The sequence below is a fragment of the Chlamydotis macqueenii genome, chromosome 11, assembly GCF_036417535.1.
Source record: "Chlamydotis macqueenii isolate bChlMac1 chromosome 11, bChlMac1.mat, whole genome shotgun sequence".
Taxonomy (NCBI): Eukaryota; Metazoa; Chordata; class Aves; order Otidiformes; family Otididae; genus Chlamydotis; species Chlamydotis macqueenii.
Window position 1 is genome coordinate 13,897,953 of NC_141566.1, and position 26,521 is coordinate 13,924,473.

At 37.5% G+C, this 26,521-nt stretch overlaps 1 protein-coding gene across 7 annotated transcripts in view; it reads right to left on the minus strand.

Annotated features, from left to right (window-relative positions):
• KLHL13 (kelch like family member 13) overlaps positions 1-26,521 on the minus strand; it is an 82,143-nt gene that overhangs the window by 36,194 nt on the left and 19,428 nt on the right. Inside the window, exon 4 of one of the 7 annotated variants that reach the window (XM_086756347.1) lies at positions 24,728-24,773. The exons of the other annotated variants lie outside the window; for them this stretch is intronic. Within the exon in view, the coding sequence (XP_086612473.1) occupies positions 24,728-24,735 (8 nt within the window). The 5' untranslated portion in view covers positions 24,736-24,773. The remainder of the gene's footprint in view (positions 1-24,727; positions 24,774-26,521) is intronic. 7 annotated transcript variants of the gene reach the window in all.

Genomic DNA, 26,521 nt, shown 5'->3' on the forward strand with positions numbered 1-26,521 from the left:
TCTAGGGAAAAGAAGGTAGAGCTTCGACTATATTGACTCCCTTACAGGGGGGGAAAAAAAAATATTTTTAAAAATCCCTTTTACTATATTGCTGTAGAATTAACACCAAGACGTTTATTCTACAGATTTCAGAACAGTCTTTGTACAGCATGACAATTTTTCTGTTCATGAGGACAGCTTAATCCTATCACAAAAAAGTCAACACCCTGTCACGCTCCTCAGCAATAAAGAATATAGAAATTCTGCTCCTGGTTTTAAATGTAAGCGTTTTAGTAACATTTAATAACACTCTGGTAGGTTTTTCGTAATTGTGAAACCTACCTTATTAAGTTTATTTTTAGGATTAAGTCAGCAGGGAGTAATTGCTGCTTCTGGTCATTATTATTGAAAATGTTTGCCCAAAATAGTTTGGGCATTTGAAGCTGTTACCATAACCACAGGCAAGGAACTAAAATAACCCAGGATGATCAGAGCCGAGGACCAATTCAAAACCAGATGCACCTAGTTGACAAACAATTGAGGAGCTCTTTCCCATCTCTTTAAAGAAGTTCTAAATCACACATAAGCATGACACACGCAGGCAACAAATTTCATAGAAACTGCTATTGTGAACACTGAGCATACATTTGCTGTGCAGGACAACCATGTTTATAAATGCCATAAATATTAAGAAACACTAGCCCTGCAGAGAGTAAGTATGCAGTTTTAGCAAAAAAAAAGTCTTACTTTCAGTAAAAGAATTTATGCATTTACATGCCAACAGCCATGCCATGCTTGTCTGCTTGCATTGTGAATACTGTGTGCAACAGCCTCGTACATACAGATAGCATCGGACTAGCAGAGCACGCCTTCTCTGCACTGAAGGGCTACAAGTTAAGTTGAAAGGATAGCAGCTATTATAACCACAAATAAAAATATCACTAGTTTGAATTCAATACACTCAATCTTGCTTTTACATTTGCCATCACACAGAAACTGTCTTAAAAGACAATAAGCAAATGCTGTTACTCCCTCACGTGAGCGCATGGCCAGCGCAACCAACTGATAACCACTCCTAAAGTCTGCATCTCCCTGCTCTACCAGCCCCAAGGAGCTGACTGCACATTTTATTTATTAATAGCAGCATTACTAATGTAACAGAATGAGGCTAAGGACAATCACTGGACCACTTTTTCAAAAGTAACTCCTGAAATACTCTTTTGACCACTAAAATAAAAGCCATCTCAAGGCACACAGTCATCTCCAAGCACTGACTGGTATTTTAAGTCAATCAATGCACATCCAGAAAGCAGAGTTACTTCTCACTTCTGGCCCCAACAAGATCATTCAGCATAGAGGGCACCAATTGGTGATCAAATCCCCACTTTCCTTCGATTCCCATTTATTTTACATTTACTTCACAAGCAACCTAATTAAAACCTTTACAGAAAACACTGTAGCAGCAAACTTCACATTATTTTAAAAGTGTATGAATCCCAAGTAGTGCCCAACTTAATCTCCTCCTAATATCCAGCACACACTACTTGATCAAACAGTTAATGTAGAAAATACAAATTGAAGGATGTAGCAGTGCAGGTACTCTAAAAATAGGCAAATGCCTTTCACTTGCAAAAGAACCACCACATGAGAAATGAATCACCTATGTGCAAAATAAGGAGGGGAAAAGATTACCTAAATGTATTCTATGCTTTACATAAACTATTCCTAAGATAACAGAAAATCACAGTACATTATTCTGTTATTTTAACTTAAGACTTCAAAATAACAGTTTAGTTACACATTTAAAAATATGGGAAAAATAATCAGATCTCCAAGTGCATCATGCCCACTGAATAGACCACATTTTCTGTTCTCACATTACATTGCTTTGCCACCCGTCCCCAAATTAACTGCTACCGAAGGCCAGAAGCAGCATTACAGCTCTGAGCAGAATCCTACTTGCCGAGGAAAGTTATTCCTAGACAAGTGCTATGAAAACACACCAAAGTGGAGCACCAAACTGGAGATTGCTTTTCTTTAAGTTTAAAACTCTTAAATGCTGAAGACCCCATGATAATCGCAGATTAAACAGCTTCCTAGGACCATTCAAAGGGCTTGTTTTCTGTATTTTTCTCACAAGCAAGTTCACATTGTGTATTAAAAGCATCTGCCTTTTATAACTTGCTTAAAGTTATATTCTACTTATACCTGCGTCTCTTAAGTATCTTTATTCTGTACACAAAGATGAGAAAGAGGAAGTAACTGGTTTTTAAGCAATTATTTCCATGTTAGCATTTCCAAAGCTGCACTGAGAAGATCAACAGCAAAGTAACCGTCAGGATACCAAGCCCTTCTGCAGAGAACTCCTCCATAAAGTAACTGAACAGGTGGCATAAGAAGGAAAAAAGAAAATAAGAACAGCAAAGGCAAGATCTCAAGCTTCCATTTTACAGACCTGAGCTGGCAGCAAGGCCAGAAGCTATCGACTGGGGCTGTACAGCAGCGCAGCTCTGATCCCACAAAAAGAAGGTACAGAGAAGAGTGCTTAACAGAGCAATGCATTTCTTATCCCTCTTCCTACACCCCTCACCCCAAATCCTTCTTCACTGTTGATCAAAAAGCAAGGTTTGGCCCCAAATGAGGGAAACAGGCACGCAGCACCGGACTCCCCAAGCACATGAACAAACCACGCATGGAACCGCGCCTTGCAAGTGTGCTGAGCACAGCATCTTTTCTTCTGCAAGCTCTCCCTGATCTTCAGGGTAGGAATGCAGCTAAAACTGCTTCCCTTGTGATTCTCTTCCTTTTTCTTGCAATATCCTCCTCCTTCCTTTGTGCAACTTGAACACTAAGCTGCTACCACGTTGTTTCATACATACTGTCAATATGTATGCCTTTGCTGCCTTTTACCTGCATTATAAAATACAACTTCTCCACTTACAACCCAGTATGCTTACATTTCTGGGTCGTGTACACTTCCAATAACACTTTTAAACCATCTCTGCATTTCCCATAAGGCTTCCCTTCATGACTGTTCAAAGAAAGAAGAACTACTTCTTCACAGGCAGAAAGATGTAGCAGAGCCCAATAGCAACATAAAACTATACTAGTCTGGAAATATTTATTCTTAGCATTGGAATACCATAAGAATTTTGTAGGAAAATTAAGCAGTGTAAGTTAACCTCTAGACGTGCCACTGGATTTTCATCTGGTTTACAGATTTAGTTTAACTTCTTTTTTCAGTCCTCAAACTGATAAAAACAAACAAAAAAAATTTGCTCATTCAAGCAATTTGCTGCGGTTACAAGATCTGCTGTTCCACTCTAACAAGCTGCTTTCCTCCTTTTATTTATCTACCAAGTATCGGAGGAACCGAAAGCACTAGGTGGATATATGATTATGCTAGATGGAAACTTTCTCAAGTCTTGCAAACCCTTGCTAGCATGACCTGAAATGTCTTCTGCACTTCCTGAACCCCCAGCTTCTCTTAGCCTTACAGAAAAAAAAATGTTCAAAGTTACAGTGACTGGGTGATTTACATCTCCCATTTTCATCTCGAAATGTAGACAGACAGGTCTAAATATCTGTGTCACAAATATTATGTTTTCTAACATTAGACTATTTCCTACCAATAAAGTGTTTGTTAAAAGATGCCAGACTCAACAACACAGAAAAAACAGGCTAAAATGGTGGCAATTAAGACCAGTAAACATCTTCAGACTTTTGAGATTCTTTTCCCCAAGACCTATGTTCTAATAATTCACTGATACAAAGCCATGTTTCCATTTTAAACTTCTACATGTTGTTATATGATTAAAGCCTCTGATGACATTAGCACTAGCAAAGCTCGCTCCAAACTGAAGGCAGAAACTCAGTTTCACATTGGAAGGAATTGCTCACATCTTTTGCAGATCTTACAACAACCAGCCTGCTGAGCTGATGCATACTACTACACAAGACCATTTTGATACAGAAGAAAATAAAACAGAAACCCCAAAACCCAGTAAAACATTCATAAAGCTATGGAGCTCAAGTGCAGTGATAATTTCAACATCAAATCCTTTCAGCATTTTAAGTGTGGCTGTAAAGCCACAAATCCAGAAAATGAATGAGAACAGATAAGGATGCAGAATATGTTTCTCAGGATCCCTAAAAAACTGACAGCATGGTAGTTTCATTGGCTTGCTTATTCGGCTCCTTCCCCTGCACATGGATGCTTCTCACGTCTCTGCCTCTGGCTTTTCTACCTATCAAACTGCAGCTGTTCCAATTACTGGAAGAGAATAATTAAACGACAGTGTTGACAGTACTGCCCTATATACAAGTCAATTAATTAATGCAATTTATTTGACCATATATTCTGAAAATATTCATACTAACATTCATATGAAGGGAAAGTAGATCTCTGCCTAAAGAAGAATCCAAAGGAAACCAGTGCAGTTATGTTTGCAGTCCCCTCACAGTGACACTGTAACTCTCCCCAAATATTGAAGTACAGAAAAAAACTGGCAACAGGCACCTGGCTATTGAAACTACAACTTTTTGAGAAACCTTACAAAGAAACAGCCTTTCAGTTAATTTTTTTAATTAAATTAATAAGCAAGCTTTAAAACAGCTGAAGACAGTTCTGATAATTACACCTGTATTTTGACTTACTATCCACTATGTAGTCTCAAAGAATATTTTTTTTTTTATAACTGAGGGAAGAAATGCCCTCAGACATCAACTATAAGTTACAGTATCTTTTGGAAGTAATTGCACTGTAGTCATCAAGATGTACACAGCCTCATAAATGGAACAGAGATGCTTACAAAGTACTTACTATCAAATGTATTTAATTCTTTTAAATTAGGCTGACTGCTCAAAGAACAATCATAAATTGTATGGCATAAAGAAGTGAGATAAACTAGGTTTTGTAGCCAATCCCTCCTGCTGTCAAAATGCTGAAGCAGTACAGGTTCCTGTCTCTATCGCAGTATGTGTAGGGCATTTCTAAAACAGGAGGAAAAAAAAAATCCCCAAATCTTTAAATATTAAGTTAAGCAGTCAGAGCATGTACCATGTGTTTAACAAGAAGTACTGAAGTTTATCATCCACCCACTCAGCGTTTTTTTCCTGTATAAATGAGGAAACTGCTGCAGTGACATTCTAGGATGCATCATTTCAGTGAATATTATTTTTATACATAAATATACATATGCATACTATATATGTATCTGTAGCACATGTGTATATATACACATACTATATATATCTACACACACTTTATATATATATATATTTGTCATATATATATATATATTACCCCGCATCTGACACAGTCACTTCCCCTTCCCTCCCAGACACCTCAGTTAGGAAAGGTTCAAGTTCTCACGTGGTTTTTCAGACTACCAAAATGTACATACTTCAACAAACCAAAGAGGTAGTACCAGCTGGCTGACTGAGAAGTAATCCTGTTGAGTAATGAGTTTTTCCACTACACTCATTCTCCAAAACTTCACAACCTTGGTCCTTACAAGTATCACACATTAGTGAGAAAAATATCTTGATAGCCTAAGTATGAAATTTCTGAAATTATTCAGCAATAGTAAACAGTTAAAAAAGCCCACACCATTTCCTATCAGGTCACAATCAAATATTTTTAAAATGATTTTAAAAACATAACTTAAGATTTACCCTAAGTCAGCTTCCCAGAAACTCACAGGAAAAGGGGGACACACAAGAAATTAACAAACCCCCATCCCTGTAGTATTCACACTTCTAGTATTTAGAAGGGTTAATTTATCAAAATATTAAATTCATTTTCAAGTATATTTTGTAACTATACAGGCTCAAAAATATCTCAAATCTATTCTTAAGTGTGCGTTTCTGGCCATGAAGGTAGTTTTTATTTTATGCCACTTATGGATTCTCTGAATTTTCTTGCGTGTATTCCTGAAGAGGGCTTTGTTCTGAAATTGAGGTAAGATTTCAAGCAAGAAATCACTTCCAAGAGTCAAGATGCACTGTTAACTTAATTAAAAGCTACAGGTTTTAATATGGAAAAAATAAAATTCAGCTTTGCTTCAGCAAACTACTCTTACATAAAAGGCATTAGGTAAAATAAGGTCTTAAAACACTTAGTAGGAGGTAAAATCAAAGTGAGTTAATGAAGGTTTCCAACTTTTCATCTAAACCCATGTACTCTGCTGACAGCGTACTGCTAAGAAATACTTTTGAATTAACAGCGATTTATTCAGAGGACAGTGCTCATCTTCCCCAGGTGATTATATTTAATAAATCACCGGTGAAATCTGAATGCACAGTCACAGCAGCTAGACTGACCCAGCTGAAAATAATTGGTCTGAAGCAAGTTATTTTTATTAGGTCAAACTGTGAACTACAAAGAATTTATTTCTAAACTACTTCTCCACAGCTGTTATGATCTGTTGGCTGCGCATTTTATTTCAGTAAGTATGTCTAAACAGATTTACATATCTAACCCATATGATGCAAATATATTAAACAATTAAGTAATTAAAAGGAGGCTAGGATTTAGCACCAGTCACTAACAACTTCAGTATTTCCTGGGCCACAGACAGCAAACTGCAAATTACATTAGTCATGTGTCGATTAAAGTCTTTTGAAAATATTTTTAAAATAAAAGATTGTTGGCTTTTTCTTTCCTCCTTCCATTATTTACACGGATTCAGTTAGCCATTCTGCATTCCCTAAACCTTACTGTCTTCATCCATTGCAGTGAGTTTTTGTAGCCCTGCACACCTATGCAAAGCAGTCTCTAAGGAAAAGAGCAAGGATAGGGAGGCAAGAATAAAACATTGATCACTGCTCTTATTCTGCATTTCTGTAATGATTCCATTTCTTTAAAAGACAAAAAGATTAACTTTTTCTGAGCACAGGAATTCACACTGAATTGTCACCTCTGCTGGATCCAGTCGGCTAATCCACAACCTACAACGTTTCCAGATGTCAGCAGTCTGATGTCTTTATCTGAAGGCCAAAGTCCCTTAGGGAAGACTGACAGAGAATGAGACCAAAAAAGGTTTTGAGGAAGATGTTGATGCTTCAAGTCCAGGTTGTCAGAAATCACTGTGTGCAATCTGGGAGCCAAACAGCAGGAATGCGTCTTCTCCTAGAAGACTTGAAGCTGCTGCACCATGCTGCTCACAGCCACTGCTGCTGGCTGGATTCCTTTAAGGAGTCACAAAAAATATGATACTTATATAGATTCAATCAATTGAATTACTTGCCATCAGCTAGTCTTAAGCATGTTAGATACAAATTTTTATGAAATAGCAACTTGAATTTCAGCTTGCCTTCACACACAAAGGCATGTGAAAGGCTTACACAGCAAAAAGTTCAGTTTCAAATTTATCATTAGCATTAGTATTTCTCCTGCTTGATGGCGGCTGGTGTTGGGGGGGTGGGGGGAGGAGGGTGTGGAGAAGTACAGTTTCTCTACACTAGATAAGGAGTTTCAAGTCCACAGATCATTCCAACTAAATGCAGTGAGAACAGGTGGAATTAGTACCAAAGCTGGAACAGCTGAATAGGTCATGTGGGACAAAGGGAGTCTTGTACTACACCCCAATACTTTAAATTTCTTCAATTTTTTGGCCTATAAACCAGAGGCAATCAGGAACCAACTCCTCCTGTTTGACAAAGGTAGATCTAGTCCAAAAACTTGTTTATAAAAGACAACATGGGGGGAACTCCCTGGTTTGTTTGTTCAGCATCCTCCCTCCCTCAGCAAGTCAAACCAGTGATAACCTCCACACTACCTGTCCTGAAAAGGAAAGCAAAATCGAGTAACCAGGCCTCTTGTTTTGATGCTCTTCCATTCGGCAGCAGTGAAAAATTGACAAAAATTGATCGTTCTCACAGGTTCTTCCACTTCGGAGGGTGCCAGGAGCAAAGACACTGAAGATGTGTGCTTGCAGCTCGAGGAAGATTTACACCTCAATGATATCTGTAACCATCCTTGCACTCCTAAGTGCATGGAATAGCTTTAATTGCAAGATTTCCACAGAGCTGGATAGTACCTCTTCAGAAGATACCTAGTCATCTTCTATGGAAAAAAAAAAAAAAAAAAAAAAAAAAAAAAAGAGGTTTTCTGTTAATTTCCACTGTTGAGCGTTGTTATACAAAGGACCCAAAAAGGCACAGCCTTTAACATTCAGCTGAACAGGGGTGTAGGGAGAGTGTACAACCAATGATTATGTTAATGCCACAGAATTAACATAATCTTAGATGTTATTAACATTTAAACAAAAAAAAAAATACACAAGACTTTCAAAATTTATACCTTGCTTACACTTAGATTTTTCCAGAAGCTAAAAAAGAATGATCACAAAAATGATAATTCATATTAAATCGTTCAATTTCTCTGAAAACATAATTATATTCTAATTTGCCAAATGTCAAAATTCCTGCATAAGAATTAGAGAAATTTATAAACTGCTTGCTTCTCTAGCATCTATAGGAACATAAATTTAAAGAAAACTCTATGTTTCCTAGTCAAAGTTTCAAAAGATGCCAGTTATTTATTTCATTCCAGTTTGTTATGGTGGGCAAATGTACAAGTTATGAATTCATTTCCAAAAGCAGAATTAAAGTAATGTTTTAAGATATAAATTTAGCACACTGGAGCAACTTTGCAGTTACAACATCCCTATTTAGGGCCAACATAATTACCCAGATAATTTAGGATCAAATTAGGACATATTGCTTTGCATTTAAAAAAAAATTTACATAGCAAGGAAATCTAAGCACAAGCTGGTTTTAGGAAGGCCCACAGAAGAATGCTAATCTTCATTGGATTTTTTTAAAACCATGAAATATTTAAACCAAATAGTTTAAATCTCCTAATTGTAAACCTTTATTTCATAAAACTTCAAACATCTGACTTCTAATGAAAATTGAAATTCAGTGATTTCAGAAATGTCCATGTAGCAGCTTCTACAGGCATCACTGCTGAGCCATTTTACCAGTACTACCACACACTCCAGGCAGTCTTGCACAACATTAGAAAGATGTAGATGTGATCACTCAGGTTCACCCTGGCAAATGTCCTTTGTAAACACAGAATTGAAAAAAAAAAAAAAAGGCAAAGCTCTGAGAAGGAGAGGAGTGCAGAGAGGTGGGTGGAAGGGCTTAGCCCAGAGGATGACTTCCAAGAGCAGAGCTGCAGCACCACTTGCCTTCCACCTGCCCCCACAGCAGTTCAGTCAGTAAAAAAAAAAAAAGAGTTTAACAATTCTGCAAATAATGCTAGACTTCTATGCCAAACAGTCACATCACTCATTTGTGCTGCTTTAGTGAATCACAGCAGGCTCAGGAAAGAATACATCATAGAGGGGGGAAGAGAAGGAAAAAAAAAAAAAAAATCAATGCATGAGCATGGTGTAGAGGTCCCTGGGGTGAAATAGCATGGCACAGTTGTAATGTGCAAAAAGACTGTACAAAAGTCAGCTAAAACAAATATTTGCATTTGCAGCACTTTCTGCAGCTGCAGTCATCTACTTTTCTACAGCTGAAAAATCTCTTTTTGAGGCATACACATACAGCACCAAACAACTGTGATAACTGAGTTGGGACAAGCCTTTCTCTGAAATAAAGAGTTTAAAATAAAACAGATGTAATTCAGGTGTTTGTCTGCCAGAGGGAGCTGAAGGAAAGAAAAAAAATCCCATATATCCCCCTCAATACTTCAAAGTTCTGGTTCTGTCCTATATCAATTAATTTAACTATTCATATAGGAAAGGTTTCAATGGAAAATCAACCCCAGCTGTGTCTTGCACAGGGCAGTCAGAGCCTCATCCTACACAGGGCACCCCTGCATCAACACCCCCACTTAGAAAACCTGCCCAACTTTGCCCAATACACTCGCTCTACAAAAAAAAAGTCCCCTCGAATCTCTGAATGGAAATCTACTGTTAAGGTATATTTAAGTACTTTTTGATCCACACCACAGTGGAGATGACCGTGTCGAGACAGGCTCCTCTAAAAAGGAAAGTATCACCTAAGACGGTATCTAATGCCGTATTACATCACCTTGTCATTAAATGCAAGACAGCACTGCGCAAAGACTAACTTTCCAGTTTGCTGAAACGAAATATATATATTATGCTGAAAAGAGATTTTCATTTAAACTGGTCTCTTTTGCACGCTCTTTCCACTTACTGCTTCTAATACTTGATATGGGCATACCCAGACACCTGCATGTGGTCAGAGCTGTTACAGCATGAAACTATAATTTGTAATTTACCATATTAATAATTTATTCTTGCATAGCACTAGCTAATGTGAAGAGTTTAAAACAGACAGAAATTGGTCTAATTTTGGACTTTAGTAAAGCAAAATATCTAAATAATGTGTAAACAGGAAACCAGGATTCTGTAAAACAGTGGAGAGAATTCCACTGGACGCACAATGGACAACCCCTTCTTTCCATCCTGCACTTCAGTTAAACTACTGTTAAACTACTTTCAACTTCAAAAACTTTAGATGTAAAAGCCAGCACAAATCCCACCAGAGTTTCCACGTTTTGAAAACAAGCAGAATGTGTACATCCTTAAATTGCTCCCTTAAATATTTAAGGGCTAAACTGATCCAACTTCCCTTAGATCAAAATTTGACTAACAGCCTTAAAATAAGCTCAGTAGCATCCTATGTATTTCTTGCAATCAAAACACCTTTAGGAAAATCAGTTATGCCACCTTCTGGTATTCATAAGAACTGCTCTACATACAAATATGCATTTTCATAAATTCCCATTTTAAAAAGGAAAAAACAGCACAACCAGAAAACTCAATTCATATAGGACACTGATGCAAAATGACTTTTTTAAGTCAGTTTATTTGTGCAACATCATTAGCTTGGACTAGCTTGTGCCCAGTCTTAAAGTTCCTAAGCCTGTACTATCCGCTGTCAAACACAGCATCCTTCCCCCACACATCACCTGGTTTCGGATATGCGCTAGTCTGCTCTTTGCCCCATCACCAGTTACAGCGATAGAACCGGAAAAGGCAGAGAGTGAAAAGGATGAGCAAACATGTGAAATGGCTTCTGTACAAGAAACAACTTGTAGACTGATGTTAGGAGCATGGAAGGCAGATAGGCAAGAAGAAATAGATCAAGATTCTAGTGTCACAAAAAGCGTGGCAAAGGTGTACAGGGAGTCATCATTTACCAGCTATAAACACAAAGAGAACACTTCAAATGAAACTAGATGTCTGGTTAAAAATAAAAACAGAGGAAACTCCTTCACATAGCATGCTTCAGCTATTGCACCAGCAGCTTTTCAGTAACCATTTCTTCTTACAACATAGATTCACAGAAGCAACTGTGAAAAGTAATTTTACAAGTGGTTTGTACTGAGAGGCACAGTAGGTGACTCAAGCAGAGTCACATGCAAGACCAGCAAACTTCTCCACATTACCTCCCGCTGCCAAAGTATCATTAAACCCACAGTAGGACAAACATACAGATACATAAAAACAACTATAAACACTCTTCCTTCTGTATTATACCTGCATCTGTGCAATATAATCTGTACTGCTAAGCACAAGGAAGGATGAATTTAAGCTAGAACTTCATTTCAAGAAAATTTTTAGCATTTCCAATCTAAGCCTTCAATATAAAACTGCTTCCGTATGTGAAATTTAAATAGACAATTTGTCAAACAAAAAAAGCAGTGCATCTTCAGTGAAGGAAGGAAGAAGGCATCAAATGAGGTATGACATAAGATTAATAAATTATGTGGATAACTGACTCCAAGTCATGCTCTCATGCTCCACTGTTCTAGACAAACATCTAGAGATTCTCCAACCTTAGACAATCTTTGACCCACAAATTAAGATATTTCTGGCTATATTTTTCCACTGTAAATCTGAACTACACAAGTTTAATGTAATTATGAAATTGGGTGTAGGTATTAGACACAGCCAAGACCATGCTCAGGTACTTATGTACAAGTAGCAAAACCAACATAAGACAGCCGAAATACAAGGACATCCATAAGCATCTCACTTGCTCATCACACCTTCTCACAAGCCTTTGAATATTCTTTCAGCTATATATATTCAGCTCTTGCAGTATGTGTCCCATCGTATAATCATTTTTTGGATCTCTAAACAAAGCAAAATTTATGTTAAGCAAAGTTTTGCTCTAACTTGTTCTTACAATTAAGGTTTTTTACTCATTCTTAAGTTCAGCAGTATGGTTTCTGGAAATACTTTGGCCACACAAGGTAGAATGATAATATGCAGAAGGGTATACACACATCATGAGAGGTACAAAACATTACTTTAATCAAAAACAGCACCAGAAGTCATGCTGCACCACCACTTTATTTGCCTGAAAGATCTTCCAAGAACCTCAAAAATAACTAATGTAACACCAAAGTTGCACAATAATACCTCAGAAGAATCATGATAGTAGCTCAGGCCAGGCATAACATGACTGCGGCCACCTGAACAAAGCCTTGCTGCATACTGCACAAAGCATTGCCCACTATCATCCCACATAACGAAGTGTTAAAATAATTAAATTAAAAAAAAAAAAAGTCAAGCATTAACATCAGTCATGCCTGAACTGCTCCTGCCTGCCCATGTATTTACAGACATTTATAACTGACACTGAATAGATTTTTGCAGTTTAGCAAAGCATTTCTTCACTCACTTGTAACACCAACTCTAAATTGCAAACCTTAAACTGAAAGTAGCGATTCAAAGGCAAACTCAAACGTACTCAGTACTTTCATGCCACTAAAAATCCCTGAAAGCTGAAGCTTTTAAGGCCCTTGAATAGCACATACTGGAAACATGAAAAGAGGGCAAGATTAATTCTGGGGGCACCTGGGAAATCTCTATTGAGCTAGCCATATGCTGCTCTAAATCCAAAAGCACAGGATACAGCAGCCAGATTAGGGAAAAAGGGAGGGCAATAAGCCAGATATTTATTCAACAGGGTCAGTACTGAACTTTATGAAATGCAGTTGGTGGCTCGAGATAAGACGAACATTTGCCACAAGAGTCTCCTGTAAACAGCGAAATAAAAACCGTCCAGTGAATAATAAACCTATGCACTGAAACCAACAGATACAGCAACTACTGGACCACAGTAGTTTTATATAAACACTATTACAGAAAAGTGTTCTTTCTTTAGTGCTTCTCATCAAAGTCCTGCAAACTTACATTCTGGCTCATATCCTGAATCAAGCAACAACATGCACAAACATACCTTTTTCTGTTTGATTTTTTAACTGAAGTAGAAACATAAGCAAACTACCAACACCTTGCTGCACAAAAATGAGCTGCCAAGGAGAAATTTTTTTAAAAAAACATGACAAAATTTTGCTGCGTCCTGAAATGTGCTTTCAGGGATTTGGAGGAGAACAATGGCAGTATCCAATTTAAGCATAAAATACTGACTTATTAAAAAGAAAAGACCTCTTTGAAGACTACTAGGGAAGCTGAATAATTACATTCAATAAAGAGTTAAGAAGTTCTTCAGGATTCTCAGCCATCATATCAAGCGCCTAGATGCAAAATAACTAAATTCTAGAATTTGCAGATAAGCAGCGCATTTAAGATTATCTTTTATCAACACCCCAGAACAATGCACGGGACACAGTGTGACTAAGCTTTTACTTCATTGCTATAATCTGATGTAAGCATACAGAATCCAAAGGGCAAAAGTAAAATTAAGTAAAATTACTGAGCCTTAGCCTTCCATTGTTGAATGCACATAATAAATTCTTTTTAACAGCAAATTCCAGTAACGTGATTCAGTTCATTTACCCTCCTTCTCCCTCCCTTTGCTCCCAAGTTCTGCATTGTAAATGGTCTCATAACCCAGTACGTTAACTGTCCAGAGAACAAGGCCATTCCTGTTCTTAAGCAGCACTCCTCCTTACTCCTAAACCACACGTAGCAGAGATGGCTAGTCTAACGTTAGATCAAGCCAGCATCCATCACATAATTACTCCTCATCAGCCATAGTCTTTGTCACGCTGCACTAAACAGGAGCAATGAAAAGGATTTCCGGTTTACAATGACAGACCAGTGACATCCTGGCAAAGCCCCTGAGCAAAATCCAAGACAGACTACTATGTATTTTACTATACGGGCCCAGCTCTAATTATCTGAAAACAGAACTGAACACAGTCACATTGGTGCTCTAATTACTGGGGAGACAGAACAAGAGAGGAGAAAACCCCGCTGTGAGAGCAAAGAACCCAGACAACAGCCAAAGACGCTGCTCTAGCCAGGAGAGAACAGTTTTACAAAGCCGGCAAACGCTTCTGCTTCAGTTCTCACATTCTGCTTTACTCCCACATTGCTCTGACTCACTCAAATCATGCTGATCCACATTTAAGCAACTGCAAATACGGTTTTGCTATACTTTTCCAGCTGAGGTACTGAGGAACTTGCTGACTTGTTGATACATGACCTCTACACTCTTTGGGACAACAAAGGTAAATTGAGAACATCTGAAGAATTAACACAGTCACTTATTAAGTTTCCTTCCATATCCTTGGCTGGTACACCTCCACCTACCTGGTTGTCAGCTTTGATTCAACTAGTCTGTAACAGGTGAGCTGGAGCAGAAGAATGAAACTCGAAGTCTGGAATTTGGAACAGCGCAGTTGCACACTAAGAACATTTGGAATCCAATGTAATAGAGCTGGATGTGATGATATAGCTTGGGAAGATTGAAGGAGATTAGCAAGATGCTCAGGTTTCAGAAATGTCATAGGAAGGTCAAGCATAAACGTACACACAATATCGTAATGAGGCAGAACAGTAGTAGTTAGAGCTGAAAGCTTTCTGTGACAGACATACTTCTGCATTTTAATAGTGCACTGTTATTTTCAGTTGTTAAATTTATTACCTGCAGGAATCACATGGATACTTGGATTTCAGATTCCAGTGTGCATCTCTTTATGGGACTGGTGCATCTATGGGGATTGGCAGTCCCTATTCTATAGGAGAACATACTGTCTGAAAAATTGAGTTTTTTCTCTCAGCAGCCATCACTGTTCCTCCAGGACGCTTCTACAGGACCTCTAAAGATCACATGAAAACTTAACAGTTGCTTCAGCTGTCACTGTCCAGAGCAGGACACTAATGCAAACATAACCTAGCACTTCTCATTTTTACATGATATCCTTAACAACGTTAGCAAGCTTGATGTGCAGCTCATTAAAACAAATCAGTTTCATATGCAAAACTTACCGTTCTCCCCATATAGTGAACACCCAAGCAAGACTGAGTATTCTGTTTTTCCAGCATGGTCTCCATCACTGTGCAAATATTTTGTAAGATAAACCTGATTCTGCATTCAAGTGAACTAAAACATGAACCACAAACACATCTCAGATGTCCAAAGACAAATCATCAAGCTGCATGCATGGACATACACACATAGAACATCTCTAGCATTAAAAAAATTGAATATACAAGTGGATGGTTTTGTGGATTGCTTGGGTTTCGTAATACAAGGGCATTTTGGTGTTCAGATGTGGGAGTTTTTTCCTCTTCAATAAGGCACAAATATACACATTCTTCAGTTGTTCGGGGGGGGGGTGTTTGTTTTTAAGTATAGGAAGGATCAACACATTACTTAGCACCCACAAAGAAAGGTATACTTCCTTTTTCAGAATTAGGTGCCTTCTTTTCTTGTCAGCAAAACTAAATCAAACCGATCAGAAGCACCCACAGAAAAGTTTTACATTTTCTTCCCTTTCCCTTTATGAATAAACAATGTAATTCTTCCATATTTGACTATATGAGAGGACACTGATTATAGCTGAATGCACCAGAATTATTTTCTAGGAGTAAGAAATTTAAAGATAGTATTGTTGCTTTTCAAGATGACAACTTTTATTTCAAAAGTGTCCATAATAATTTTATGAACAGCTGCTACCTAAGGCAGATTACACTGCACATTAAAATGATTCATTTTTGAAACAGTAGGAGTTAAGTTTTTTAATGGTCTGTGCATTATCAATTTAAGAACAGTCTGTACTGAAAAGTGATATGCTCAGTTTAAATATAAGGTTACAATGAATAAATTACATGTAGAAAAACAAATCCCATACTCCCCTCAAAGCAAGAATGCTATACACACTATTTGAGTAGATTCTTTTAGATTTAGGACTCTAAAGCACATTACTATAAAGTCACTGGATAAAGCTCCTCTTCTTAACTGGATGCATTCAAATAAACACCAAACTGAGCAGGGAAACAATTACTCGTAACACTACACCTACCACTCGCCGTCAAGAGAACAGTTATAACCGATACGCATCCTCCGAAGTGACAGGAGACAGAGATACGGAAACAAAAGGAAAAGAGACAATCAGCATGAGATTACATTACACTGCTAACAACACATCACCAGTTGGGAGAACTTTCCAGAGTTGTACCTTTTTAGCAACAACTGCTCCTGCAGTATTGAACACAGCACAAACCACTCAGATTTTCCAAGCAGCCAGCCTGGTTTGCAAGCCTACCCACTGCATTAAAAGCAACACCCTCGCTTCCTTCAGAAAGAAAATAAACTATTTTAGATCCACACTTATTTGCTGCCCACATCAAGATGAAGTTGCAAACATGTCATGTGTCAAAGGCACTGGTTTACAGAAAATATACTCAAGTTACCTTTGGACAGATGTGAGGATCCAGAAGCCATGTATAGAGGAAGTTTAATTGCAACTAACCCACAAATATACCTGAACCAAAACCAAAACACAGCTTTACATATCCAAGAGGGTGTTACTACTTTGAACCATTGTTCCTTTCTTTATGCAAAAACAACAACAAAAAAAAAAAAAACCACACCACCAGTTAAATGCCACCAACTTATTCATCAAGCCTGCACATTGATTTCTAGTCATACAAGAACAACTTTTGCTTTTTTATCAAATACTCCATCATTACAAAGAAAACATTTTACCTAGTCAATATTGAGAAAAACTCCAGAGATTATATTTAAATGCAAGTCAACACTAAAGCTGCGAGTTTTTATTTTATTAATCCAAGTCATTTGAAACAGTTGGTTAAAAAAAGTAAATTTGAAAGGCTACAAGCATTAATTACAGAAACAAAAATTTGACTGAAGAGGTTAATTCTTTCCTCCTAAACAAGCACAAACATTGTCATACACACCATACTGTTACCAGATGTGACCAACACAAGTGTCCAACAAATAAGAAACTTGTAATCGCCTCAAGAAAAAAAAAAAAAAAAAAGAAAGGATTTTTTTCCAGTTCTTCATTTTCTAACTTTAGCTCTTACATAAATATATTCAAAAAGTTTTATATAAAAATGTGAACATTCCCATTTCAAATCAAAACACACTTGTTCTAAAATATCCAAGTGCACATGTCAAAGAATGTAAACCTAATGAGATGGAGAGAAAAATATAAGTAACATCACTGCTATGGACAGAGGCATGACTGCTAAATAAAATCAAGTACAACAGAGTAACTAGAGGGAAATTGGATGGAGTAAGGTAGTACAGTTTGGGATTACTAGAGACTGGAAGCTTCTGAACATGGAGACAATACATACATCCTAACAGTGCTCTAAGGAAAGCTTTTATAATTTTTAATTCAAGTTTCACAGCATTGTTCATCAAACAGCCATTCTTCGTGTAAGCAGAAATGTGACTGACCAAACACTGCTGAAAGGCTGTGTGCATTCCCTGAGTGACAGCAGCGTACAAGAACTTCGCTCATACAGAAGTCTGAAAAGTGAAACTTGAGACTGAATATGCTCAAGTCACCACAAATGTATCCAGCAGACAAAAGGCACTTGTGTGCCTGTTTTGAAAAAAAGGCAGAAAATCTGTCAGTTCTAACCCAAGATGACACTCGAAGTGAAAAATCCCCCCGGAAGCAGAGGAGCATACTGATGAGTCTGATCATTCTTCAGGAACAGTTTAGCTAATGCCAAAACAGAACTTCCATAATTTAAACTGTTTTCCCATTAATTCTGTTTCGACTGAGACCAAAAGTACACAAGATCAGTCAATGAAACTACAAAAAACAACTCTATTAGATTTCTGCAGTCCGAACTTGCTAAAAAGTAAGGTTGCTTAATGTCAATGCAACTTTTGGAATGGAATTGAGCATTTATTCTTAAGAATAACGCTCAAAACATTTTAAACATATATTAATCTGGCTAAGTAAAAGGTTTAAATGTCATTAACAATCAAAATGAAGAATGTGGAAGTCTTAAATGGCCTTAACAGAAAATTGCTAGTCATGAACGATGCCATTTGATGCAGTAATATTTTCAACCACCTACAAAGGAAAATAAATCCTACCAAGACTACTGAAACACTTATATTCATGCTACCGTGTTTCATACAGTGGTGCAGAAAAGCACCCAATAGATCCTTGTCCTGAGAAGAAAAATCAAATGAAAACTAACATTCTTGGCATGATGAAGCTCCTTTACAAAGGGGTGTCAGAAACTTTTGTGCCAGCAGATATTTTATCATAAACTTAAGACATCTAATCTTATGTTTTCTTTTCCATTTAAGCATGACAAAAAGCAAGAAAACTAATCAAGAAATAGCATAGGTCTCAGATTTTATACAGAAAGACACTACACAAAAATTGATTTTTCAAGTTCCTTTGAAAGAACGAAACCAGTCACTACAATACAAATTAATCAGATCAACCAAACTACCATTACAGGCGTGCAAAGTACAGCACAAGATAAAAATACTAAGAATTTTATAGCTTCCAGGTGCAACTACTTAAAACAATTGTTCCTTTATTAAGAACATTATTTCAAGAAAGGAAGACATTGAAATAAGGTCACTGGAATTTCTTCAAGGATAAGGTAATCATCTCAACTCTTCCTTTAGATCTGTGTTTTTTCTTTCTAAAAAAAGAATAGCACCAAGATTAAATAGCAGGTAAAATAAAATAAAGAAAGATAGAATTGTTAATTTTAGTATATTTTAAGACAGACATTCCTTTCCAGCCATGTCAGGAATGTTTTTAGCATACTCTGAAAGATTTGATAAGCAACTGTTATTGCCTCCTTGTTCTAAAATTGGCCTTTGGATACCTGAAAGCAGATGCAATGGCAGCTGGATCAATTAAATAAGAAAAACCCACAGAAGTCTTTTATTAGAGTACTGTTAAGACTAAGGCTGGTTTTGGTTTTGTTTTTCTTTTTTTCTGCTTGCTTTGAAAATCACAGTCTATTATTTGATGAACAAATTAGTTTACAACTCACTAACTAGGTCCTTTCATTTCTTAACTCACTTGCTAATTAGCTTTTCCAGAATTCCTTAGTTTTCCAGATGGAAAGAAAGGGTTTCCAGGCTGCCATCCTGAAAAACATACTCCACTGATATCTCTGCAGGCATTCAGGTACTTCCAACATACCTCTCATGCAGCACTGCTGACACCTCCCCTCTGAGCACAGAATGATCCATGCCGCCCAGGTTAGTGACTCCCCAAGGAGTCTCCTTGGTCCAAAGGAGATAAATGTAACATGTAATTCTAAATGAGAGTGACCACCCTGACATGTGCTTCACATGGCAGAAAAATGAAGTTACGGCAAATAACTGCCGAAGATCTGTGGAGTCCATCTTGGTAAGAAAATTAGTCTTTTTGTTTGAAGAAAGAATAATGAATCATAGAAAAGCACAAAGTAGACGAGACACTTTCTAAAGTTTATTCAGGCACAACAGTATCCGCAAGCTATCCATCTCAATACTACCTTTTGAGGTTTTTACAGAAATACATCAAGACTAGCAGCAGCAGCAAAAAGAAAATCAACTCAAGAATACATCCCATCAACTGAAAAGTCTGAAGTTAAAAAAGGACCAAAAAAGTGACACTATAAAAAGTGCCAATCTCAATGAAAAGCCTTTACCCCAACCTTCCACAAACCGAGTGCACACAAAACCCTTTCTGCATGAATTTACTTACTCTCTGCTGCTCTGCTGTGATGCCTGCATTGCTGCTACTCCCTTGCCTACCATGAACTTCAATTAGTCGTCTTCTGGCTTGCAAAGACAGGATCTCATCTAGGATGCTGATTTCTAATTAACTTGTCCTGTATTTGTGTGTACTTGCTTCACAAGGATGCACTTATTTTTTCCTTTTTTCTTCATTAAAAATCCTTCTTGAAAATGTGTTACAAACTGAATTACTTTTCAATTAAAATCCAACATTAAGTCACTTTTGTCACCACAAAGCATTCTATAGGAACAAAATATTTTGTATTTAAAAAAGCACTGATTTTCCGAGTTGTTCTCTTTGCCAACAAAGCATCAAGAATGAAAATGACATTCAAAAGTTGAGCTAGGTCTTCAGGCATTTTAATATTATAAAGCGTTGGGTGAATGTGACAATATTTCTATCAAAATCTTTTCATTTCTTCTTTTCTACCCATATACTACTTCACGTCTTTGAACAGATCTACATTTATGTTTTTCATCTTGCCTGCAGTACTACATCATCACATATGTGCAATTTTGCCTGACTGGTAATTTGTTTGCTGGAGGGGAGTAAAGAAAGTGTTTTGTTTGCAGGATCTTTTTCCTTGGCAAGAGAGTAAATATATAGGAAACACGAAGGGTGCTGATTCTCTAAAGAACTTAAACATTCAGATCAGCAACAGCCTTAAACAAATGCAATTACATTGACAAACGACTTGCATCAATTTATGTTATTAAATCAGCTAGGATAAACTGGGAAAAAGCCATCTTCCACAAGCATACGCTGCCTGTATAAAGAGTTAAGTCAAACATACAACAATTCTTTTGAGAACTATTTCTTCAGCATTTTCAAGATGCAACCTTTTCTCCCTCATTATCTACACAGGTAAAATCCATCTTTCACAAAATTAAATTATTCTGGTTTCAGGCATTTCTTAAATCTTTGAAATTTCTGAAATGTTTTCCTGCCTTGTCCCTTCAGGCACATTAATTTATTACTGTACATCCAATACTCCTGCTTCTCTCAACATCAAGCATGAAAAGCTGCTTTCTAATGCCCTTCAGGGCTCAGCTTTGCTGTTTTTGCAACATTTGTTCCCCTTAATTAGATCAACCTTTGGCAAACCATCCAACAAGCACCTCTGTTTTCTTTCATGTGACCCCTTGTGCACAAGGTGCCTTAAAAGATGTCTTAAAAAAAAGTTATAATTTCTCCTTCAAAACAACCAAGTCAGCATACGGCACTTGATATTCGTCAGAGTGCCGAAACATTGCAACTGCTTCTTCTTAGTCACTGTTTGATTTCCTGTAGATCACCATCTGCACCTGCTCTCTTTTTGCACTCCAACTTAAAAGCACTTTAGATGAAAGATGTTTTGTTTTACCAAGCATTGCTTGTCAGGTGAGTATTCATAGAATCATAGAATGGTTTGGGTTGGAAGGGACCTTTAAAGGCCATCCAGGCCAACCCCCCCGCAAGAAGCAGGGACATCTCCAACCAGATCAGGTTGCTCAGAGCCCCGTACAACCTGGCCTTGAACGTTTCCCAGGATGAGGCATCCACCACCTCTCTGGGCAACCTGTGCCAGTGCCTCACCACTCAATATTCAACCAACACATTACCTAAGGAGAGTTTCTGCAAACTAGATACTGAGCTGTACTTTCCACAGCATTTTCACATACACGCAAAATTAAGTAAGAGTGTATAATCATATATTCAAAAGAATAAAAGATCTAAACTTGGTCACAGAATCAATTGTTTATCCATATAAAGTAAAAAATGAGAAGTCTGCTTCCTAGGAAAGTTCATAAATTTCTTCATTTTTTTATTTTTTAATTTAAAACACAAGACTGCATCCAATAAGGTAGACTAACCATAAGCCAGCAAGAACCAAGAGCTCAAGGCTGACACAGCACAAGTAAGCATTTCAAGTGCAAGTAGGCAGCAATTGTTAAGGTAGCACTTTGCCCATTACAAAAAGCTAATTATATCTGCTCAAAAGCCACCGAAACTAAACATGATAAGAGAAGCAAGCCTATTGCTGAGAACTCTGCTAGCACAATAACAGCAGAGATGCAGGCCCTTCCATTGGAGGCTATTCTGATCCAGCTGCAAACATGCAGATGCCACATCTGTTGAGTCAGGGTTGCTCAGGAGCAAGTGTTACAGAAGGCATCAGACAAACATTTTTAAAAAGATTCCACAGGGATTTTTCTTTGATGAGACACTAAAACAATGATCCTTATTATGTTTTTAAAAATAAATAAATCAATGAACAGTTATCAGAGCTATTCCATTTTCATTCCTTGAAGCAAAAGCAAGAGATTATAAAAAAAAAAACAAAAAGTGTTGTGAAATTCTGCAAAGTCTGAAATTTAAGGAAGCCTCTGTTACTAAAAAACCAAACACACTTCATATTGCACACAGGAGTCCATTAAAATGCAGCAGTAAGCATATGCTGGGTCAGTTTAGACTTCCTGAAATGCCACTTACAAGCAGCATAATTTCAGGTAAGCCGCAGATACTAAAAAGGAAGCGAGACTGTTGCCTAGAACAGGATCCACTACACTGAACTCTATAATACAAAACCATATTTAAAATCAGTGCAAGTAATTCTTGTTTTATGTAAACCATTCTACTGCAAAACTATCTTGTACAGCACACAACAGAGTACTATTAAAGCAATGTAAACATTTGGCTTGTGAAAATTACACTCCAACATGCAGGATGCAAGCTGGCAATGGAAACACTATGAATGTACAGAGTGTAAAGCTCCAGAAGATCTCCTGCCTTCCCCCATTGTCCTAAAATATGTCCCAAAACAGTCCAGAAGGATACCTGCAGCAAAACAGAATACAAACTGTTTCAATGCACAGCTAAAGCAACCCTTAGTAAGACATCTATCAACAGCAAAATAAGCCTCTAGAGCTGTTACACAGCGAAAGAAAAACCTTTATACAATCTTAATGTAATCAAACCTATAATCTCAAAATTATTCAGCAGTTTCAACCTGTGCATAGCATTTGCAGGAGCACAATCATGCTTCTGTGCTCCCAAGCTAAAACGGGATTATATCATTGCTCAAGTGAACTGGCATCTGTGCCCTAACAGATCATGGCTCTCAAGTCAATCTGTGTTTTGGCAGTTACGGGCTTCCTAATTTGAACTCTAAGAGTGACAAGTCTGACAATACTGGACTCATTGTTACATTTCGAGGCAAATGCAGTGTGGCATTTTTGGTAAAGGTTTATGTAACTGAAGTTTAAAAACAGACCTGTCTGCTTACACACTTGTTAAGTGACATACAGGACAATATGCAGCTGGACCACACTCTCACTGAAACTCTAATCCACTAGTTTGTGTCAGTCACAAGTCATCAGAGATGCCTCCTCTCCTTGTACATTATTTCTACAGTTTACCTGGAATAAATCAGTTACTCTTTCCACACCAATGACCTTGAAGATGCCACTCCTTTCAACCTGTACCCCTGTATCTAGACTAACCCCTCAGCCATCTCCTATGGCTGACAGCTTCACCAAGAGCAGACAGACAGCTCTTCCTCACCAATACTTCATATCCAGTATACCCCACAGACACATCTCTCCAGACTGCAGTGGAAGGGGTACTTCTTGCCACGTCCACCATTTCAGGTTGTATTTCACAGTAAGCTGTGAAGAACCGGGCTAGTGAGTCCCACGCACCTAAAATGGGTTACAGGTAGCAGAAAGGTTCTCCCTTGCCCCCTTCCCTTCCATTCTTCAATGCCCTTACTTTGCTGTCAGCAAAGTTAGCTTTTACCTGAAGATGTCCAAGGATGAAAAAACCACCTTGTTATACAGCACCACATCTTTCCCACAAATGGGGCAGGTACCTGAAACTCATCTATTTCCACAAGCAGCTGCATGTGACACCAGGTCAGGGAACTGTGTAAGGACATTCTCAACCCACTGCACTGAAAGTAAAGTACCAGAAAGTAGAATTTTTGCAATTCTGAGGTGTGTGCATCAAAACATTGTTTTAAATTAAATATTCTTTTGAATTGTAATTCAGCTCATCAACCATTTCATGCCTGGATTTGCACAATGAACCAAATATAAACTCTCACATATTTATGGCAAGATTAATCAAAATATTATGAAGCTTACTAGTTGACCCAAAAACATCTAATCAGTGTGATATAGAAGCTTTCCTAAAATGTTTGAGTCCTTACAGATTTACTGTATCTTCAGTGTTCTGTAAAGGATTTGCATTTCACCTGTATTTTCCATCCCTCAGTAAAGCCCTTCTCCAATATAAGTAACTGATGCCTACAATTTCAGCATATTAAAGCTCATACATCACCATCTGTATTTAATCAATTCAAAATGGTGAAATAGATTCCACTGACAAAAGTTTGATCAGACAAGCATTGCATGTGAAAACAAAACCACACAGAGCAATCCAGTAAATGTAAGTAAAAGAAAAATGTGTGTTATTTACAGGAAGACAACAGGACTCGTGACACTTGGATCTCACTTTCTCCTCACTAGCAGTTAAAAAAATCCTGGTAAGAAACCAGCTGCTGACTGTCAGTTATTTTAAGAGCATAAAGCTTTATGTGGTTACTAAGATCAGGGAAGGCCAATGGAACATATTAGTCCATTCACAAGGAAACTGAATAGCTTAGATAAAAGCATGTCCCTTTGGTGTCCAACTTGTCACATACACCCCTAATCTACTGATTACGGAGGGCACAGCTCAAGTATCTATTACTATTGTACAAATTAGACTTACTCAGACATGGGCAGATGTCAAGTAGAACCACGCACCCTCATTCAGCCTGTCAGGAAAAAATCAGCGTAGGGAATGGGTGTGCATCTCTGTTTCAGTTGAAGTACTTAATGGCTACAATTTTAATTCCTAAGTATACTGGATAATATTTAACTTAATATTTCTGATGTTTATGAATGTACGAGTCAATAGTACTAAACAAAAAAGCTTTTATTGTGCATTCTCACTTTATTAGCAAAGACACTTTTTAACTTAATAAAGATGCAGTATATATTTTAAGCCCTTTAAAGCTTGCTGCTTGACCATTCAAAAGGTGAAACATTTTTCCACTTTTAATGAGAAATACCGCACATTCAGAAGTGCACAGTAATAACCATTATAAAAACAACAGTAACAGGTTTCCATTATACATCCCACAAACTTTATATAACTATAAAGACCACTCACAGAAAGAGATATTACAGCACAGAGGTTAAAGCTAAGGTTATGATCCTGTAGAACTGTGAAAGGAAATGAGTTCCCGCACCTCCACTCTGCAACAAGGACTAAACTATTAAATTCACAAGCTATCCCATTATGTCTGACTCATTCACCTTTGCAATAATCCCATAAGAAGTAATGAAACTAGTCAAATAGACATTACCTGTTATTGCAGCTACTAATGCTGACACAGAGGAGTCTTAACGTAGGCAAATCCAGAAACAGTGCTCACAGCGGGTGTCATTGGCTGTAAGCCTTATCCGCTCTCTTAAGTATCAGAGCACAACCTGACCCAGCCATACGCTGAAGACCATGAAAAGCTGACTGCTATGCAGCTAAAAGGTCCTTAACAGCAACCATCTGTACAAATTAAATGCTGGCCTCACAAAATAACTGCTGTCTATTTTTCACAGAGCCTTTTCTGAAAATTACCACACTAAAATGATAGTCAATATCTATAAATACACTTAAAAAAAATGTATGTGCTACCACTAACTATGAAAATATTTTAAGGTATGTAGACTGATACTTGGAAAATTTACACCTAAATTATATTTCTTGTTAAGAAAAGAGATCGATCAAGTTCCAATTTTATTAAGCTGCTAACAACGACAATATTTTATTAAAAAAAAAAATGAACTTCTTTCTACTGCAAACTTTTCCAGGCTCTGTAGAGTGATAGCCAGTTGGCAAGTAAACACAACTGTACTTATCTAACACACTGTACCTGTCTAAAGCACAAACTTATGCAAGCCTGTACCGACCAAATGGCCACACAACTTCTACTTCCATCATTTACCCTTATACCTACTAGAAAGCTAGAGCAAGAGTTTAATTTTTTTTTTTTTTTAAAGGGCACAGGTTTTCAGTTATGGAAAAAAGCTCCTTTGTCCTAAGGAAGCAGCCTAGAAAGTTGGAACAAAAGAACTGGAACCAAAGCAAGTCTTTGGTGATATGCCCTCACCTCATTACTAACAGCAGAAATCTTTGTTGTTGAGCTTTGAGAATTTAAATAGGGACACTTTTAAGAACAGTGTCATTCACAAAGGAAGCAGCCTAAGAAAGTCCTGCCTGACTTACTGGGTCAGAGGTGGGACTGCCGAAGGACAATTGTCTCTGGGGCAGAGCAGAGCAGTTTGAGAAGCTGCAGAAGGAAGCTCTGCCCCCCTCTCATCAAGGGACTCTGCTTGAGCCCTGACCAGAAACTGAAAAGAAGGAGAACAACATGTGCCATGACCAAGGAATCAAATAATCCACTACGCCGGTTTATCTGCAAAAGGCATCACAGAAAATATTTTTATTTAAAATATTATTCTT